This window comes from Carya illinoinensis, chromosome 11, assembly GCF_018687715.1.
Source record: "Carya illinoinensis cultivar Pawnee chromosome 11, C.illinoinensisPawnee_v1, whole genome shotgun sequence".
NCBI lineage: Eukaryota > Viridiplantae > Streptophyta > Magnoliopsida > Fagales > Juglandaceae > Carya > Carya illinoinensis.
The window spans coordinates 41,508,055-41,522,433 of NC_056762.1; the positions used below are offsets into that span (position 1 = coordinate 41,508,055).

Consider the following 14,379-nt stretch of genomic DNA (forward strand, 5'->3'; position numbering starts at 1 on the left):
GATTATAATGATGTCAAGGAATAAATTCTATATTGCTTGTGAATAAAATTTTAGAAATGTTTATAATATTAGAACAAATATTTCCGTTTGAATTGGTTTTAAAAGATAAATTAAGTTCATAAATTTCTTTAATAATGAGTACCGAATCGTTAAAAGTAAAAACATTATTAGAGAATATTACATATAATTAGAAACAATGGAATAAGTGGCTAAAAGCCATGAATTCTATACATGAAGTCTCCAAAATGACTGATCTCATGGTAGCGGGTGGTATAAATGGATGGGGCTTCTAGATTAATTGGTGGTTTTTGCACAACAAAAGCATGACATCTGAAGCGTAAAGTTTGTTCCCACCCCACATTTATCTGTCCCTTGTATCACTTCCTTGTCTTGTGTGGCTGGATTGTGGCCCCCAGATGACCCCTCACCCACGTGTCAATCCGTCCCTCATTTGTAAACTGCACGTGTCACGTTCACGACGGCCTAAATTTCAGTTTTCGTCATCATCAGGTAGCCATCACCTCCATATCACTCATATTCATTTGCCAACCACCCCATTTCTTTACTCTACCAATGCAGTTATCTAAATGACTAATCTACTCTGATACTATGACGTGGCACGTAATCGTTGGCCGTTTAGAAAACCGTATCCAGAGTGCATATGTACGTAACCCTTACCCATGCATCCACAGTATATAATCTGTCCTCTTCCCCATTGCCCATTTAAAAGATGGCCTTCCAACTCATTTGCAACAGTCTTTGATCAACCATCTCACAAAGCTTTCTTAATTTCTCCGTTATGTTCTTCTCCGATCATATATGACCTCCCTCGTAACTCAAGCCCGCAAAGGTTTGAAATACTAGGTTGCTATTGCTTAAAATTGCGTGAGCCATGGAGACCACTGACTTATCCAACGTCTCGCAACAGCCAAACCTCCCGCCGGGGTTCCGGTTCCACCCCACAGATGAAGAGCTCGTGGTTCACTACCTCAAGAAAAAGACCATCTCGGCTCCCCTTCCAGTTGCAATAATCGCTGAAGTTGATCTTTACAAGTTTGATCCCTGGGAACTTCCAGGTACAATAATATCTATATATGAGTTGACCCAATTAATTAAAGCTATAATTAAAAATGAGAAAATTTTGCATTTTTTGTATAAATTTTTCATGGGTTGTAGTATATATCGCAGTTAAGTCTTTGGTTTATATATATATTCATGTTGTCTCAGCTAAGGCTACGTTTGGCGAGCAAGAGTGGTATTTTTTCAGTCCCAGGGACCGGAAGTACCCGAACGGGGCTAGACCGAACAGGGCGGCAACATCTGGGTATTGGAAGGCAACAGGAACAGACAAGCCTGTGATAAGCTTGGGGAGTAATCAAAAGGTTGGTGTAAAAAAAGCCCTAGTGTTCTATGGAGGGAAGCCCCCCAAAGGGATCAAGACCAATTGGATCATGCATGAGTACCGGCTTGCCGATAACAAGGCTTGTAATAAGCCTCCTGGGTGTCATGACTTAGGCAACAAGAAAAACTCATTGAGGGTAATTTTCCAATTGTAGTTTTGAGTTTTTTTTTTTTTTTATTAAAAAATTTTTTGAGGTGATATATGATCACTGGGGATATATTCTGAAAAACGCAGAAATATTTGAATTATTGGTGATGATTTGATTGTTTATTGTTTAGCTCGATGATTGGGTCCTATGTCGAATCTACAAAAAGAACAACACCCAAAGACCGATGATGGATCATCCGGAAAGGGAGGAGTCGATGGATGGGATGATTGGACCCATACCACCACCTTCAAATTCAATAGCAGTGGGCCAACAACATCATCTTGTGAAACTGCAACTTGCAAATTCGGCCGCAAACTACGGTCCCCTCGGAAATTACCAGAATACTTTTGAAGGAATAGTAAACGGTGATCATGATATTAACTCTGCTAGCGCTATGTGCCGGTTTGCCTCTTCAAGTACTACTTCCAAGCCTGAGCTGCCCCTAGTAACCCCGAGCAGCTTCCCTCTGAAACGGACACTCCCTTCCTTGTACTGGAATGATGATGACGCAACAGGATCTTCATCGAGCAAGAAATCAATGCACTTGGATGATGGTGATCATGAAAGCGAAGCAAGTGGGAATCCATCTACTTCTATTGCCGCTCTGCTTAGCCAGCTCCCACAGACTCCTTCATTGCACCAACAGGTAATGCTGGGGTCTATTATTGGAGACAGCATTTTTCGGGGACCTTGCAGTCAGCTCCCTGGATTGAATTGGTATTCTTAATTATATTAAAGGACTGCGTACTGGGTTATTATATGATGGCAAATCATGTATGTATATGTGCATAAGTAGAATTGTCATGAAGCTAAAGACTACATACATACAGATCAGCTTAATTCCCATGTGCATTGCCAGCCTTCTATTTGTGTAATCTACCTGCTGATCAAATTGCGAAGTGTTGGATTTGGATCACATTGGGTATACTGTGATTTTGGCTGCTAGCTACCAGACAAAAGAGCTAGCGTACGTAGAGATTTCTGAAATGGCCTCGGAAAGTCTTCTGAATCATCATGTAAAAGGTGGTCCCAATTTCAGGTGAGGCCCTTGTATTAATTGTCAGAGAGTTTCTACGTGTTCTATATATGTACAAAATATATATATAGTTGGTTATTTTATTTAGAAATGCAAAGAAAAAAGAAGAGATGCTATATCTTTTAATGCAGATAAAAATAAAACGCTACAATAATGTCCTTGGGTACTGTTGTTGTATGTATGTCTACATATGTATTTTTAGAGATCAGAGAATATCAGATCGAGAAAGAGAGATCATTCCTATCGCAGAACTTCAATAATGCATGTAACATGCATTTTGTGGAGAGATAAATATAATGATTATGGTTTGTCATGATCGACGTATGATAATATGTGTTGATCGTGATCATTCACTAGGATTGTGGCCAAGTTTTGTCAGCTTTGTGGTTGTACGTACATAAAAGTAGTACGTCAGTGCTTGGTTTTTGGCTTGATCTGTATATCATGGGCCAGTTCTTGCTGTCAGTAGTACTGCATAAACGCTAGAAGGTAAGAGATCTTTTTTCTTTCGATTATCTTTATCTTTCTTTCCACCCAGGTCTGCGGGGAATCTTGTAAGCTAGGGAGAATGTGCCTTGTAATTTATATTCCCTTGAAGTTTTGTGCATGATAAGACTATATATTCTGATGATATATGGTTAATACTAGCTTGTCTTTAAACTCCAAGAACAATATTAATTCGTTTATTTAAAATGATAAATAGAAGAATTAGTATCACAAAAATCATTAACATGATTGAACTTGTTCACCAACGCGGTGAAGGATCCACAATCTGGAGTCATGCTCATATCTTTTAATCCCATGCTTAGCGATTAATTCATTGTTTATATAAATGTGTGTACGTGTATGTGTGTGTATCATTTGTACGTCACATAATATATATATATATATATTATCAACATATTCCTGGTACTCATGATCAGGGATCTGTTTTCATGTTTGTGACGAAAATCTCGCAAACCTAACTAATTGCTTACGTGGGGAGAGAGAGAGAGAGAGAGAGAGAGAGAGAGAGAGAGGACTAATTGTTTTTTTTTTATTATTATAAGAATGATCACTTACCTTTTTTTAAATATAATATTTTTATGAATCTAATATATATTAATTGGTTATATTAAAACAAAAAATGCATGAGTTGAAAAAACAAACAATGAACATGTACATGATGTGTTATGACTACGAAAATAATTCCACTAACTTAATTCGAATGAAAATTAATTAGTACGAATTAATATGATTATTTATGTTATCTTCAATTTAATAACTTTAAATATATTTGGATAATATATTATTTAACGATTTATATCATAGGAGAGATCGAGTGGGTGTTACTAAACAAAAGAAAAGTTTCCTAATTTGTTTGAAAATTGTAATCAATAGATATCGATCTAGACGGTATATTATACATGTCAAGTTAGTTTTTTGTTCGGAGTAAATTATTGGCAGTTAAGAAAAGAACTAATCCTTAATAAAGTGATCTCCACTCTATATAATTTTTGAAAAATAATATTTACAATCATTGAATGCATAAATATCACGCACACATTTTTAAAAAAAGTAAGTAAATATATAATCCACATAAAAAATTACTTTTTTAATAGTAGACTCACTTTTTCAAAAGAAATGTGTGATACTTATACAACTCATAATTATATCTAACATTACTTATAATTTTTATAATTTTTATAAAAAGAGCCATTAATTGAGAGGTGTGACATCATATATATATTCGAATTAAGATGAAATTTTCATGAGAAAATGAAGGTTAATCAAACTTCTTATCATGTCTTTCGAGATACACACAAGTTACAACACGATGAATTAGGATTAAGTTCATAACTTAATATAATACCTTAGGCCTTACGCTACCTCCAAAAAAAAAAAAGTGAAAAACCTGAAATTAACTAATGACAAAGAGCTAGCATCATTACAAGAGAAGCGGACTTTTGTGATTAAAATGATTATTTTCAACAATTTTTCGTCGAAAATAATCTTTTTGATCACTAAATTTTGATCACAAAAGCCTGTTTCTCACATGTATAGATACATGCATCTTCGAAGATATTTATGCAGATGATGACAATTCTCTGGATCGGAATCTTTTTGGTCTATGCTATATTTTATGCAATATCGATCTCACACTCATACACACATATGGGGTACTAAGTAAAATTAGTCAATTTTTTTTCATTATTATTTAGTACTTATCCACACACTAACCTTGAGTTAATAACTTAATCTATATTCGACTTTTGTTGAAGATATTTTGGTATATAATGGTTGTCGTTTTCTTCATCGATCGCACTGATAAGACGTAGCTAAGTATATATGTTCCATGTCCATTGAGGTGTCACATGATGAAAGGAAGAGGGCTTTCTTTTCTTGCTGACTTTTTATGGGACCATTAAATATCTCACTATCATCTAAAGGAATCATTATCTTAAAACCATACGAATGAAATAGGCCAGCCTTTAATTGCATTCCTTTCTTAGGAAAGAGTACAAAACAACTTTATAAATCTTTATCTTTCCATGTCATCTTCAATTTCGGAATATTAAAGCGATATATATTGAAAATAATGCGCAATATATTATCTTAATCCACTTTTAGATTAATGATGCTTATGCGAATTAATCCTAATTCAAAGCTTAAAATCTGCGTGGTATATACTTACACATTAAAAGATTTATATATTTTTTTGCTTCTTCTCTATTTAAGATACGATCAATACAAGTTGCATACGTGTACACGTAGGAATACGCAAATACACGAGTATACTCCACTAATTAGAGATAAAAATAAAATAAAAAACACGTACAAACATTAATAGAATTGGCGCACTCAAAATTAATTCCTGCTATTCTTGGTTTAATCTCTTTCATGCCCATTAAGAAGTTGAGTTAACGCAGTGTGTGTGTGTGTGTGAGAGAGAGAGAGAGAGAGAGAGAGATTTGATATTTTGACTATTCATCTCTAATACGTGGGGGCAGTGCTCCTTGAAGGAGTTTGTAAACAGGCTAAATCAAAGTAGTCATCGGCACAAAAGAATGGAATTTTCATTGATGGGCTCTTATCTATCTATCTATATCTATACACACACACACACATATATATAAAGCCAACAAATGCTTAAAACAAAAATTGGGCCCCCATATTGCATAATTTAATCGGGAGGGAAAAAAAAAAAGTGTCAAGTGGCATAAAAAGTCCAATTTGCGACTGATCATCGACGTTTGTAGGTTATTGGACACAAGATGGTTGAGACCAACAATAATTGCATTTGGTATGCATGGTTCAGAATATTTTGGGATTAATAATTTATAACTCTGCATTTATTCCACAAAAATCGGTTTAATTGTGATTAATATCAATAAAATTGAGGTATTGTACTCTTTTTTAAAAAAATATGACTAACGGAAATGGATTGGCATTGGGAGTAGAACTGTTATGACCTTCAGTTAGAACATCTTTCCTTTGATACTATTGCTTATTTGAAATATAGACAAAATTAAGGCTATTCCAATTTCCGAAACAAGTTATTATATAAAAAACAAACGCAGATGCAAATGGGCTCAATTTGGGAGATACCATTGATATCTAAAGTGGGCCCTTTTGTTCTTTTGTTTTAAATATCAATAGGAGTGTAGATGGCTGGCCCACGTAAAATTATTGGCCTCCTCATATTGTTTTTCTTATTTGTCCAGTTTGGAAAATTTACACGCAACTACACACACAAACCCAATGAAACAAAAGAAACAAACTAAACAGTCCCATCTTACGATGCCACAAACGTCATGTTTTTCATCTTAACCATATGATAGAACTAAATTTGACCTTCTCAGGACTCATCCTCGGACTACACACTCACTGAGTGTAGCACTACTCGACTTGATAAACGTACACACTTTCTTATCGTTTCTTTTAAATTACATTTTTCGTTCATAAGTTATTACATATTGCAATTTCTTTGGGTATGAATTGACACTTTTGGTAAAACGGAACTTAGTGGTGGTTTAGGAGGTAAATCGACACTTGTTCTAACGGGCTATCTACTTATAAAGTCGGAGGGCCGGTAATATTCAATGGGACCTCAAAGGGCAACATGGGGTTGCTGGCTGTGGTAGTATTATTCGAGATTATTATGGGTGGTTTATATATGGATTCTTCATTTATTTGGGTTTGGTACAAATGTTTTTGCAAAGATTTTTGTAGTTGAAGTTAGTCTTTCTTTATGTTACCAGCTTGATTTTTATGATGTCATTGTTGAGTCAGATGTATTATTGGTAGCTAATTGGTACAAAAAAAGAAGAAAAAAAAACCTTGTAGATACTAGGTATGTGAATATTTGGAATGATATACTTGACTTTAACAAATTTATAAGTTTTGATGTGAACCATATATACATAAAAGGTAATGGTGTGGCAGACAGATTAGCTAATCTTGCAGCTTCAGGTATTATTTATAAATTTGGTTTACCAAATTTTAGATGAAAATAGTTCTTTTGGATATTTGCTTTATTTCTATTAATGTAAGAAATATTTTTTTTTTTTTCATAAAATGAAACGTTTTGACAATAGTTTTGGTTTTGGGATTTATATAACTCTCAAAACTCTTAAGCCGATTTTTAAAGATATTCATCCGTAATAACACAGAGATATTAATAAAATTAGGTATCGTCCCTCTTTTTTTAAAGTAAAAAATAAATTAATATGTAATATACTTTGTCCACTATCATATGCCATAATTTGATTTATAAGAATATTTAATTTAAAAATTCTCAACCTAGTCAAAATGATGTAACGTCAGCGACATTGATAGTATCTTCTCACACTTGCTTTGTAAATATAATTTTTGTTGTATAATATAGAGGGATCAAGCGACGTGTCTTGTATGTTTCGTAAATCACAGCCCAGTGGCCTGCAAGGTGACCCGGTCAGGAAGTGCGGCTTCCATGCCATTCAAACACGATTGGACTCCAATAACATCTTTCTTTCTTCCTTTCTTCCACCAAAGCCTTTGAACTGGTCAAGCACTCCAAGCTTGCCCAACTTTTGTCAACGAAGAAAGTCATGTTCTTCCAATCACTGAAAAGTTCCAAATTCGTCATTCATGGCGTATGCATTCAATTCAAATGACCATAAATTCTGACACCATATGACTTTTCATTACCGGCCATAATTCATCTCAAATCTCGCTCAAATCAAAATCGCTTCTCGATTAGTTCTTCTACAGGATGCAGAGTAGTACTCCTCAAAAACAAGCTACACAAAGTCCGGCACAACAAGTACCAACGGCGGCGAGGACTTCACTCACCAGATCGGGAAGTATGGTGACGGGGAATCGGGGACGTAAGAACAACCATGTCTTAGCGTCTCCTAGAGCCGGGCGGGCGGTTTGTACGTGTTCCAACCATCCTGGATCAGTCAGGTGTACCCGGCACGGTTACGCGGTGCCTGAAACGTCGTCGAGGAGGCGTTATGGGAGCAAAGAGGTCTTGGTCAGGAGGGCCTTGACGCCACCAACTCGTAGGTTGAGCCTTCGGTGGTGGAATTTCCGGCCAACGCCGAGTCGGCTCTCAAACATGTCTGTGGCTTAACTTGTGTTGATCCTCCTCTGCTTTGACTTGAGATAGATAGTTTTGGTGCCATCCATGCATGATGGTTGCAGAACTTCTGATATGTACCAGGAAAGCTTAACATATATATATATATATGTATGTATATATATTGGATATTGGAGAGTGTTGTCCTAGACTTTTAACTTCTTTGTAATTATCCAGAGGATTGCAGACATTTCTTTGTTAATATGTTGCCTTTTTATGCAAATTATCATCTCCGCCTTTCCCAGTATAGATGGTCTAGAAGCATATCTCTCTGAATTGTTCTCTTTTCTGCATATTTTATTAATTGATAAACCCATAGGCAGATAAGGATTTAAACACCATGTAGCTAAAGCATGATTTCCTTTTAAGTACTCAAGATATTCTCTTTGTAAAGTTCAACATAAAACTATAAAAATATGAAATTATATGAGTTTATACGAATTACTGAAGTTTCCTTTTTCTTTCATGTTAATGTTTAATAATTTTAATCGATCATAATCACAAATAATTTGTTTAATAAAAGAATCGAGTTGAAAATCATTAATTTGGTTGAGTTGATCCGAGTGAATTGTCATATACCAGTAGTCTTCATTTATTTACATGCTTACTAAGATATCGGTTTTCTTCTACTAGAAAACAAGGAACTTGGCTTCTTTATTACCAAGAAAAAAAAATCTTTTGATTTGTTTCAAAAGAGGAAGTGAAGCGATGCCGGATTCAGGAGTGGTATACAAAATTTAGTTCCCTGTCCATTAAAAACCCAAATCCATAAACTTCCGGAATCCTTTATTGAATATCTACTTTGACAATTATGGACCCTTCCCCTTACCTGTTTCCGTCTCAAATGATGTTGCCCTGCCCAATGGGATTCATAACCCTGAAGAGGAAAGGATCCGAAGATTTATCTCTGAATTCGATTCAGACAGTGTTTTATCTCATTTTATTATTATAATTTTTTTAAATTTCTATACAAAATATAATAACCAATTCAATTTTTTCAAATTTAAAAATAATAATATTATTAAAAAATAATATTCTAACAATATTTTATTTAACTTTCAACTAAAACCATCTCATCCCATCTCAATATCTAAGCAAACCTTAATTGAGAGTGACCTTATTGTTTTCTTGATTCTTATGAAGAAGAGCCTAGTTTTACTCGATATTTATCAAATAGGAAAACCATGTAAGAAAAGAGTACGAATAGTAGAAAAGAAACGAGGCCATTCATCCAGAAAATCAGTGTGAGCCAGTTGGGGAATGGAATAGAAGACGATAATATATTGCTTAGAAAGCATGCTATTTAATATTTATCATTAATTATGATTATTTTATTGGTTTTAGATTTTGTGGCAAGCGGGTGTAAGTGAGGAACCAGCATGCCAAGCTCTACCCAACCCCACAACTATAACCAGTTTAACGATCGTGTTAACCATTGGTGGAGATGGCCTTTGAAATTTAGATATTGAAACAGAAATTAGGAAAAAAAATAAATACCATTCGATGACACTGATTTGAAATTTGAATAAGCATATTCTCTGATCACACATTGTGATTCCGGTGGCAAAGGAAATACATTTCATTAAATCAAGGTCACAGTGACAATGGGAGAAATTCATCTGCCTTCAACTGGCAGTTTCTCAAGAAGACTTTACAGTAGCACAGGCTAGGTTACTTACACAGTGAATGGTTAATGGAAGATGAGGTTGTTTTTTTATGCACATGCACGTTTCTGAGATGTCTGCACTATATCCAGTAACCAGTCGTGACAGCCATGATCGGGATTGCTTTGCTTATCACTTCGAGCCAAAACCCACGCAAAAGTCGATTGTTACTCTATCATAATTGCATCGGCGGCTCCTCTGTACCATCTGGTTTCTGGTTACTTTCGTGTTGTTTACTCCTAACAGGGAGAAAATGACAACAGAATGGATGCCTCAGAGTCTGTTTGTGTAGCTCGTATATGAATAAAAATTAAATGAAGCTGCCAGCAAGAGTATTTTCTCAAAGCCTAAAACAGTTAAAAGTTTTATCTACCTGAGGAGGATCTATGGATGGAGAACTGGAGTTGGCTTCTTCTGGTGCATCAGAGATTCTTGCTTCTGTCTTCTCATTTGAATAACTAGCAAAGAGGAAACAAATCAATCAAAGAGATAGAACATGGCAAAACATGACGAAGTCCACACAGAGCTGGTTTAGACAAACAAAACCTAGCCATAGGAAAATATTTGCCAAGTTCAGGCGAGTGGTTGGCACAGGTTTTCTAAATGAACCCGAAACCAGGAAAGATCTAATGGTAGAATTTTTTTTTCTTGGGAGAGAAGACAAAACATAATGAGGACAAAATTAGGTTTAGATCTGGCCAAAGAAAATATTAGAATCAGTCAAATTCTATCCACATATACTTGCATCGCATACACCTAATATAAGCTAGAAATTTGAAAATCTTGGAAAGTGTTTTTCAGCAGTTTAATCGAATGCTCGATAACTGAGGACATTTTTTTTCTTATAACTGAGGAAATTTTTAAAGGAATGCAAACAACATTATTGAATGCAGTCAAGCAACTATATCCTTGAAGAGTAGACGATTTACTCTAGCTCTACCAAGAGAGACTTTAGAGTTTCTATTTATCAAAAAAAAAAACCTATCTTTTACACATGCACCACATAAAATTCAATTAGTAGAAAGAGTGGACATGTCTAAATTATTCTTAATCAGTCTAATGGTAGATTGAATCACTTTTAAGTGATTTGTTGCCTTTGTAGCCATTTAGCTTGTTTGTCACTGACCATATCTTTCCAGGATAAACATAGAGTCAAGAATAAAGCCTCTTAACCTTTAGACCTCAGCACACGATAATTCAAATTAATCCACATTAAATACTCACGTTGAGAGTATTGTCACCCAAATAAGCTCTACACAGTCCACCCAAAGAAGCCTTTGTTCTACTGGGATCACACCATATGTAACAAGATGAGCAAATGGCCAAAGCTTCCACCCTGCCTGGATGATACAACCAACAGCCAGGTCAGATGCAAGAGAAATCACATACACAAACTAGAGCTGATTTAAACAACAGGAAAATTGTTACCAAAGCTCAATAAACTCCTACTAAATAAACCAACCCATAATATATGGGCTTTCAATTATTCTCCAGGCCTTTCCTACTGTATCCTTCAAGAATAAATCAACTCCCATGATAACTCCATGATGTTTTTTTTTTTTTTTCAGTTCTGGATTGGAAGATCAACAGGCTAAAAGTTTTTTTATAAGTAAAGATCGACAGGGTACAAATTAAGGGGAATTGTACAATTAAGCTCAGAATAAATAGAAAAGCACCGAATTTCTTTAATGCTTAACCATGTTTTAGTACAGCTACAGACAGTATTCATTATCTGTCAATTTTTTGTAAGAGAAAACTGAGGTTTCTCCAGAACTGTAAGAACTAGATCAAAAGCATGCTGGCAATGCATATTTGTGTTGGACTTGGACTAGAAATCTGCACACTAAGTTTGAAATCCTATCTGAAAGTTGGAAACATTGGCGAAGAACAGTATTAAAGTTTAGACATATAATAATGAAGGGCAATGAATGGTTCACATAGAGCACATATGCCAATGCATACAAAACCCAGTTAAGATCAATCTATCACTAATTAAAGAGTTTAAATAACTGGTCCTGACCGCTCCAACCACCATTGGCAAAGAGGACACGAACAGAGAAGAAAGTCATGCCTCAAAGTTAGGCAAAAATAACTTGAGAAAAATGCAAGGATACAGCAGTGGTAGCACAAGGTTCACTTACAGTAAGCATGGGCCAGAAAGTTGCCTTCAATTCTTTAAATATACTAACTGGGGATTCAAGACGTAAAAATCCCAATACAGTAAAATAAATACTGTTCCAAACTGCCGCCCATGCAGTTTGGTCGAAGATTACTTTGGCAGGAACCACCCACCAATCCTGGAAGGGAAAAATCTCCTGGAAATAAGAGGAAGCAGCTTCAGTGAACCATCTGAACTGAAATGGGAAATCCAACTAACAAGAAAATATATAACCATAATAATCACCTCGCAGAACTGGTAATAATAATGAGAAAGGGAACCGTGTAGAGTAAAGCCAACAAGGCCAGATCTGAACATTCGTGCTCGATCAAACTCAAAGAGAGGTTTTCCCCCGTAACACTACAGAAAAGGATAAATGTTTAATATGTAAAAGCAAATTTTTCACAGCAAAAACAAGATTTAGAAGGACTTATTTCACAACATGGACTAACCTGTGCAATCCAATCCCCTAGAGAGTACACCACTCCACTAATAACCATTTTTGCCAAAACTGGATTTCTCTTAAGAGCTTCCTCATAAGCACTCCAGTTGTGTTGAGGTGCATATCTTATTATCTCAAAAAGCGTCCACCCCTATGAAAAACAAAAGATTAAATGATGATGATGGTGATGATGACGACAAGGGCAACAAAGTAATAATAAAAATCAAGTCCTAGAAGATAGAGTTTAAACCATGTTTACAACAAAATCCACAAATAAATCGAAAGTTAACAAAATTCAAGCCCCATTTTGAATCTGAAGTGAGTACCAAAAAGGTTTAGATACGAGTGATTTAAAATTCCGACATAAGCAATCACAGCTAATAAGGGAACTTCGCAAGAGAAACTATTTGGTAAAAGAAACATTATCCAAACTACTATTTTCCCCCAATGATCATTTTATTACGAGAACGGTTCGAGTTTACTTTCTATCTGCATAGCAAACTCGGCACAACTAGCTAGATTCTCCACGAAAACCTTGTCTATTACCATTACTCTCCATCGATCATAGAAACAAAAAGTTATAAATCGATTTGAAGCATACGGATAGTTTAAACTTGAACCGCTCCACACACTAAATGAAAATTTCCGAAAAACATAAACAGATTAGCATTCTAAAAAGCTTTTCAAAAAAAAGAAAAGGAACTTTACTTCTGTCGATAGACCTCCGGAGAAAATAGAAACACAATAAACAAAACCCACAAACCCGAAACCCGTTTCAAATCATCGACTTACCAGAGATACCAAATAACAAAATTCACCCCAGAAAATCACAACCGCTCCTCAAATAGTCAAATATTCCCAGCAACATATCACAAACTGAACAAAAAAATAAAATAAACGATCAGATGCAATTGAAGAGTGACTCACATGCCAGTAATCCTGGTCAATGGTGACCAACTTGGTGATGGCAAAAGTACCCGCGGCCAAAACAATTGTTGCGTTGATAGTCCTATCTAGGGGTCTCTCCATATCCTCATTTTCTCTATTCCCAACTCCATCACCAACCGAACCCGAAGAAGAAGAGGAAGAAAAGCCTTGAAACTCACCGGCCCCTTCGAACGATAGCCTTCCCTCATTCGCTCCGAACACGCTCACCAACTCCGCGTCCAACCCGCCTTCTCTCTCCACCCGGCCCACAACCACGCCCTCTTGATGGTCCGTACCGTCCGTACTATGTACAGGGATCACGTCCAGCTCTTCCACCGCGGAGCGTAGTACCCACGACTTCGTTCTCTGTTTTTGCTCTCTCGAGAAAACTGGGGTCTGGGAAGACTTCGAGACGGGTCTGCATTTTGGTTTCATTTTGGAAAGAGGGAGAACACTCTGGGTAGTTATGTAGTGTAAGGATGACATGGCTATGAGTCTATGACTGCACTCTGTAGCAGCAGAATGAGTTGGGAAGCAATGAGCTTAGTCTGACAGATTGTTCTGTTGAGTCATAACGATGGAAGGGAGAGGTTTATACTTCATATAGGAAGAGGGAAAACTTCGGTGCATCGCGTTGTACAATTTTATGCCCCACTGGATTTGACTTCTTTCCTGCTTCAAGATGGACTGGTTGGCACGGTAGAAGGTAGACTATTACGGTGCACCGTGACGCAGGTTCCCTCAGTTCCCAAAGATTTTAGATGATGAACGTTGTCCACATGAAAAATGGTGGCTACAAAAATTGCCATTCTTCGCTCTACTAAAATAGAAAATCCGACAAAACAGAAAACAAAAGTATGAACAAAAAATAAATAAATAATTGAAGTTGACTATGTAAGAAGATGATGTTTCCTCGTAAAAGAATCGATAAGTTCAGGAGAATCACACAAATTCATTTGTCACTGAATATGATATCCTAGTTTGTAAAGATTTCTATAAT

At 36.0% G+C, this 14,379-nt stretch overlaps 3 protein-coding genes across 4 annotated transcripts; 2 read left to right on the plus strand and 1 right to left on the minus strand.

The window, feature by feature from the left end:
- Positions 1 to 721: 721 nt before the first annotated feature.
- LOC122282018 (NAC transcription factor 56-like) lies at positions 722 to 2,724 on the plus strand. The gene is made up of 3 exons (XM_043093924.1): positions 722 to 1,076; positions 1,228 to 1,538; positions 1,681 to 2,724. The coding sequence occupies exons 1-3, from the start codon at positions 893 to 895 to the stop codon at positions 2,275 to 2,277; spliced, it is 1,092 nt and encodes a 363-aa protein (XP_042949858.1). The 5' UTR covers positions 722 to 892; the 3' UTR covers positions 2,278 to 2,724.
- A 4,770-nt stretch (positions 2,725 to 7,494) lies between these two features.
- On the plus strand, positions 7,495 to 8,392 carry LOC122282019. The gene has a single exon (XM_043093925.1). It carries the CDS (start codon positions 7,820 to 7,822, stop codon positions 8,180 to 8,182), a length of 363 nt encoding a protein of 120 aa, XP_042949859.1. The 5' UTR covers positions 7,495 to 7,819; the 3' UTR covers positions 8,183 to 8,392.
- A 1,351-nt stretch (positions 8,393 to 9,743) lies between these two features.
- On the minus strand, positions 9,744 to 14,056 carry LOC122282835. 2 transcript variants are annotated; one of them, XM_043094880.1, is made up of 7 exons: positions 13,380 to 14,046; positions 12,463 to 12,603; positions 12,257 to 12,370; positions 11,994 to 12,167; positions 11,077 to 11,192; positions 10,226 to 10,310; positions 9,744 to 10,091 (listed from the first exon to the last, which is right to left on the minus strand). In XM_043094880.1, the coding sequence occupies exons 1-7, from the start codon at positions 13,863 to 13,865 to the stop codon at positions 10,086 to 10,088; spliced, it is 1,122 nt and encodes a 373-aa protein (XP_042950814.1). In that variant the 5' UTR covers positions 13,866 to 14,046; the 3' UTR covers positions 9,744 to 10,085. The 2 variants fall into 2 exon arrangements, with proteins under 2 accessions (XP_042950814.1, XP_042950813.1); XM_043094879.1 differs by having other exon boundaries at positions 9,744 to 10,310; positions 13,380 to 14,056.
- Between the last annotated feature and the right edge of the window lie 323 nt (positions 14,057 to 14,379).